Source organism: Triturus cristatus, chromosome 1_2 (genome assembly GCF_964204655.1).
Source record: "Triturus cristatus chromosome 1_2, aTriCri1.1, whole genome shotgun sequence".
In the NCBI taxonomy this organism is placed as follows: domain Eukaryota; kingdom Metazoa; phylum Chordata; class Amphibia; order Caudata; family Salamandridae; genus Triturus; species Triturus cristatus.
In genome coordinates, this window is record NC_140580.1 from 989,839,735 (window position 1) to 989,846,350 (window position 6,616).

A 6,616-nucleotide genomic window follows, 5' to 3' on the forward strand; every position below is an offset into this window, starting at 1 on the left:
TTTAGTATCATTAGGCTGAAACATAAAAATCCGATAAGGGATCCACACATGGTGTGCAGTGAAAAGAAAGACTATTTTGGAAATACGCAGCAATAAGAAAACAGAAAAAGCAGGGGCACAGGGCACAAAGAAGCGCAGAGCTTTCTTTTTCCACTTTTCATTATCCACTGCATACAATGATTTAATTTGAAATAAATTCATAAAACGTGCATCCCTATTATAAGCAACAAATTGTCCATTTTAGGATTACAGTTTCGGAGTGCTAGGCACCCAGTGAAGTAGCAGGCACAGCTCCCGTCACATATCTCATTGAATAAGGTGGGCCGTGAAGGGAACGGGCAGCCAAAAACCAACTGTACTAAACAAGACTCTGAATCTCACAGTTGCTCGTGCATTTCCAAAGTGCAGCTAATCTCTCCATTCTCACAGTAATCCAAGCTACGTTCAGCAAACATTATGCCAAAGTGTCAACCCATTTTGTCATTCCCATCTAACCAATTTGAAGTTGTATTTCCACTTTGACAGATCCCGAGTCACTGAAGAAACAGAGTTACCCAATAACCTTTTTTTCCATCAAGGGGGTCGATTAAGATGGCGTTCGGAAAGGCTCTGAACGGGATTTGGATTCGGCAAATCTGATTCAGAACCTATGATTCCGACCGAATCTAATACATGTCCGAACGACCGATAAGTATGCAAGGAAACTGTTCGGGCTGTCCGCATCGGTTGGGTCCCCTCTTTACAACCATGCACAGTGCGGCAGGCACCATGGGTGCCCATCACAGGATTCAAGGTTTTCCCTAACCACCCCTTGTTTCAATGGGAACCTGTGTTCTCGTTTGGTACACAGGCTCCCATTGAAGTCAATGCGAGTCCGACCGAATGATGTTTGGAAGCTTCGTAATCAGTCCGTCAGACTCACAGAACCCGATTCGGTGGAAAACAATTCTGAAACCGATTCGGTCAGAAGAGTTTCCGAACGACATCATATTCGGACCCAAGGTATGAACCAGGTGCCGTCCTCTTACAATCAGATGAATGAGGTTCCTGTTCATTGTTAAACCCTGTTCTCTTTCACTCTTTTTTTCCACCCTCCAGCTGGAGCCATTACCTTAAGATCCTCCCCTTTGTTGTAGTAGAACATATGAGACACTCTGGAGCCACTCACTATAGTTCACCTTCAGTGGTTTTCACAATGCTCCTTTTTAAATTGCACTTGACATTTTCCATCTGTAAAAATACTATCTGATCCATGTCCTTAGGAGGCCCCCCACCCATTCACCAGCATTGGAATGAATCCTCTACCTTTGCAAAGGAAGAAGGGCACCTTAACCTACGGCTTGCTGGGACTACCAAGAGGATCCAACCCTAGACGGATATTGCCCCACCTTTGATCATTGGTGCCATCTCCTTGTTAAACTGTCAGGCGCTGAGCCAAGGCGCCTACCGAAGATACAGTCAGACTACAACTACCAGAAATCTCGGCGGGGAGGAGGTGTGGCCACAGCTGTTAAGTACGGGCGCCGAGAACCAATCTGTGCGTGTAATACTGCCTAATTGGATTTGCTTTGGTGGAGACTCAAAGCGGAAGCGAAGAAACGCCGGAGCTCGCAAGAGCGAGAGTGAAACATCTGCGTGCCCCGCTGTACACAGGATTCGCCGGGGGTACGAGTGGCCAGAGGTAATCGGTTTCCAAAGACTTAGTTCGCGGGACGCTGACGTAAGCGTCACCGCGTTTGCAGGTTCCGGGATTGACGGAAGGGGAAGAGAAACACTCCTTACTCGCGGAACGCTGAACGAAGCGTTGCCGCGTTGTCAAAGCCCCGGACCGAAGAGGAAGTAGGAGCGGACGCTCCCTACTCCGATTGTGGACCTGAGCGGGGTGACCACCAGAGCCACAGCCAGTACAACAACGTTCAGGTAGCTCACCAGGAAGGAGGGGCTGCACTGTGCGGGACAATACTTGGTGGTTGAAAGATACCACGAGTGTAGGGTACTGGGGGAGAGCGTGACTGTAACTGTGCTCCCCGCGCACACTGCGCTATCCGTAAGGACATACTCTCTGGGACCTTTAGAGTAGAGTAGGTCTAGGTCTATTTTCGAGAGAGAACACTTGCAATTCTCCTTTACTTTGAAGGGAACATACGGGGGCTTTCAAGTAGCGCTGTCTCTTACCTGTAGTGTCTTGCTTGGAGGGGGAGTGACCCTTTGTTGAAACACATTGTTTTTGAAGGCATGGTTATGGTTGCCTGAGTATGTTTTGAGGTGACACATTGATGAGGCATACCTAGTGAGACCGAATGAGAGTAGGATGCCTTATGTTTACTGTAATGTGTGTTATGATTTTGTTATGTTACAGGTATCCCAATCCCCGCTGTTCCCATCCTAAATCCCTTTCCCTCGCCTGATTGCCCTGGTACTCTGTGTTCATATATTCAGAGCCGGGGACGTCGGGAGGTGGACCCCTTGTGCTTCACTCGACTCAACGGAACCACAGAGGAACGTGACATAAACCTTCCGAAAGCCTTGTGCAAATCAAACTGAATCATTTCCCTTAATAGCCAAATACATTTACGGATGGATGTTGAGTCTTAAAAATCTTGGTTCCTTGTAAATGACTATAGTCCTTTTCGTGTCAAGGGCAATGGTTCTATCCACTACTAAAAGCAACTTTTTTTTAAATGTAGTGTCCTTCTAATGCACTCACTTGTAAAAAACCTTTCTCAAAGATCAAATATGTGTAATCTAACAAACGTTTTATCTTAATACAATCATTCTTGGGCAACGGGATATCCTCTTGTTCCCTGATATTTTCTAACTTAAACAAAAGTGCTAGGGGAGACACGTTTTGTGTGGGACTAAAGGAGGCATTGATTGAAAAGAAAGATGTGGGTGGCATCTTACTTCCTTCAGACGGTGTTCCTTCTCAGCTACAATGTGCTGGATCATCATGGCCACTGAATATACCCAGGAAATCACCATGCAGAGGGGCATCATGTGCTCAATCACAAACAGGAAGCTGGAAGAAACAAAGGGAAGAGTTGTCATGGAAACAAGACGCACACTTCTGGATTCATTGCCTCCATTTTGTGGGTGATCTCGCTTAATGCTGTGCGATGAGCATCAGCAAAGACAGCTCAAGTCTCACCAATTCCTCAAAGGTCTCTGCAGTAAAAGGGTTTCAATTACAAAATGTTACATTTTCTATCAAAATGTAATATTTAATGCCCTTTCTTTGAGCCATGGAAAACAAATGGGACTGAGTGAGGGTCAACCCCTCTGATTAAGAGGGAAAGTTGGCAAAAGGGCTGGATAGGAGGGGTAGGGGCATACCAGAGACAAAGCAAAGGTAGAGGGAAGGGGGTTGCAGAAGGAGGAGGGTTGAAGTAAAAGTGGCCAAGAGAAGACAAACAATTTATATGGCACACACTAGAAACTTGCTGTGCTTGGTAATTGTAATAATCTTTGTATTCCCTGCACTGGCTGAGCGTCCTAGTGCATGGAATGCGGTCTGTGTGTAGAATGTCCTCTTTTCACTTTGACACCAGGATTTGTGGAAGGGTCAGAGAGGACCTTGAGGCTGAGCTGTAAACACCAATAATTCTTGGAGGGGTATAGTGATACCCAAGTACTTGAACCATATATGCAACAGGTAGCTACAAATAAACTCACTCTATGTGGGACCTAAATACTGTAAGACCTCTTTCTACCAAGGCAACAATAATAGGGGTTATAATTCAACGATAATCACAGTACCTACCTCAGGCGGAGGACTGGCTGAAAAGACTTGCCAAGAGTGGATCCCGTGATGCGATGTGCACACAGATGTCAACAGGGAGAACTTCATCTACTGAAACATCTTTCAAATGAATTGCATTTGAAAGAGTGCTTCTCACTCCCAACACAAGATCTGAAAGTTCCCATACATTTGGAATTATGAGAGTTGGACATCAGAAACAAGAGACGTGGAAGAAGCCAGTGTTTTGGGGTTTGGGCACTTTAGCATTGGTCTGTGACACAGGCAATAAGTGAGACATCCCAGAACCATGTGGTCTTACTTCTCTCTCCGCTACTACAAGAAGGAGCTGGCAGGCACTGGAAACATTCACCTAATCACACTTACAGGGGAAGAGTCTTCTCAAAGACTTTGAGCAGCCAGAACTGCCTACATAGCTCCACTATCTACCCAAGGTCACGCATACTAGCGGCACTTACTCGTCTCTGGTGTAACACGGGTAGGGAAACATCTGCACGTAGCTCCCAGGTTCCACCACATCGTGGCCAACAAATGTATTAATAATGGCACGGTCCATCATGTCTATACAAAGTAAGATAAGAGACAGTTATAACTTCTGTGCATGTTTTTCATGTACAGCCAGTCACATAAGAATCTAGTTTGGTATGGGCTGGTTTATTACTTCAAGCGGTTGTCCATGCCAAAATGGGAGTATAGGTACAGAATCGGTGCATGCACAATGCACCATATTTCTACCACTATGCACAGTTTACGTAAGCAGAGTGCATTTATTCCTGTAAACCTGGTGGGAGACTGAAACATTGGAATCTTAACAGGAATCAAATTGGACTGGAGGGTTTGCACAGCTTGGCCATTAGACAACAAATATGTGCTATTGTCTCAGCTAATTCACACATGCCTCTCTATAATCAACCCTAAAGTGCTGCCTTTAGGTTTGGACCTCACCTTGGATCCACACAAACCCGTAGAGGAAGTAGAGGCGACCCCCAGTGTTTGGACCCGGCCTCCAGTACGCCCGACGAATCTCGTTGGTTTTCTCTGTGAAGCTGGAGTTCTGGCGGATCTTGTACATCACGTGTGGAGGGAGTGTTCCATCTTCACGTGTCTGAAATATTACACCTGGGAGAAGAGGAGGAAACAGGCATGTAAGTGAGATTGTAGCACTAGAACCAGGTACAGATGAAAAGAAAGCCAAGGAGGACACAAGGGACACTAATGTATGACAGGAGCAGGTAGAGGGGCAAGGGTGAAGTTGGCAAAAGGGGAAAAGGAAAACTGCATACACAGGGGCAAAGGGCACAAGAAAGAAGACACACTGACAACATTTGGAACACTGAATACAAGAAGTCTTGATGAAGAACAAAGGTTAGAATGGAAACACGAGGTGGGGGTGGAAACTGTAGAAAGGTAGAAAAGTGTGGTAAGAATACACAGACAGAAGGGTCAATGTGGTACAAAAAGGATAAGTGTAGAAGTGCACAGTAAAATGCTTTTCAGAGGTAAGGGGTAGGATGAAGGAAAAGAAAAGGAATGATGACGACACAGAAGGAGAAAAAAAATACAGAAGTGGAAAACGGAAGACACAGAAAAGGGACAATTCCGATGAAAAATGGCTAAGAGATGGGGTACACAAAAGGAAAGAGTGGAATGATGGGGCAATGGTGAAACAAGATAGAAAGGGGAGGATACACGAGAAGCTGGAGATGTGCAAGCATTGACAGAGAAAAAAGACGAGGAAGACCGAGGAAGACATGCAGAACAAAGGAGAAGAAATGGGGAACAAGAGAAGAAAGGTAGAAAAGACAAATGTAAGATAAACGGAGGACTGGAGAAGATATAAAAAAGATACAACAAGAAAAGAACAGTTGAGACAATACAGCAGGGTAGAGCTCAAAGAGGCACCAGGTGAAAAATAATAAGTGTAGAAAGAAGGCAGAGTTCTGAAGGAATAAAGGGGAGTGTAGGAACATGAAAGAAAAGAGGAAGGGCAGATGTAAAACAGTGAACAAGAATAGGAGCCAGAGGAAGAGGTGAGAGACGAGGAGGTACATGTAAGGCAAATGGTGCCATCAAGAATAACGTAAGAAGGGGAGGGGTGTGAGCGCAAGGGATAAGCAAGGGAAGAAACAAGGGAAAGAAAAGAAAGGGGTAGAACTCACTAAACAATAGATATGATAAGGGGACTAGGGAAGAAGTGATGAACAAGGGAGATAATATGAAAGGAACAAGCAAAGACAAGGGGATACAGGAAAAAGGGGGAGATGAGAAACAAGACAAAGACAGACAAGATGAAGGCTGGACCAGCTGGAACCAGGAGGGCAAGAGCAGAAAAGAAAGATGGGGGAATGCTGGACTGGGAAAGGCAAAAGGAGGACGAATGGACGGTACAAAACAAAAAAAGATAAGAATGATTACAGGCAGAATGGAGGAAAGCAAAAGTGCATGAGGTCAAGCTGGGAAATGCCAGAGGAATCACAAATGACAGAGAAATAGATAGCGTCTTACTAGCAAACACTGTGACATTGTCATGGTACGCCTGGTTGAGTGTGTAGTTCACAATGCTCTCTTCATTGGGAAACCCTTTGAAGATGTCCACGCTGACCTTAAGAGGAAAAGGTCATACGCGGTTAGTCAATCAAAACCTTTATTTGGCTCACTAGGATCTTAAAAGTACACCATAGAACAGGACATTTACAAACACAAAGTACAAATAGAATAGAGCGTTGTAAGAGCCCGTTTGCAGTCCAGTTTCAATAGCAGATAATAAAGTGATCGAGGTGCATCCATGTGTTTCATCAAAATAGCAACTAAGTGTAACAGATTCGAATACATCAATATTTATAGATAAAAACGTCATCA

The 6,616-nt window shown here is 44.9% G+C and overlaps 1 protein-coding gene across 1 annotated transcript in view; it reads right to left on the minus strand.

Annotated features, from left to right (window-relative positions):
* ABCA2 (ATP binding cassette subfamily A member 2) overlaps nucleotides 1-6,616 on the minus strand; it is a 569,797-nt gene that overhangs the window by 206,595 nt on the left and 356,586 nt on the right. The window contains exons 13-16 of the mRNA XM_085611149.1: nucleotides 6,263-6,359; nucleotides 4,703-4,876; nucleotides 4,216-4,318; nucleotides 2,905-3,019 (exon numbers count right to left, since the gene is read on the minus strand). Of these exons, the coding sequence (XP_085467275.1) occupies nucleotides 2,905-3,019; nucleotides 4,216-4,318; nucleotides 4,703-4,876; nucleotides 6,263-6,359 (489 nt within the window). The remainder of the gene's footprint in view (nucleotides 1-2,904; nucleotides 3,020-4,215; nucleotides 4,319-4,702; nucleotides 4,877-6,262; nucleotides 6,360-6,616) is intronic.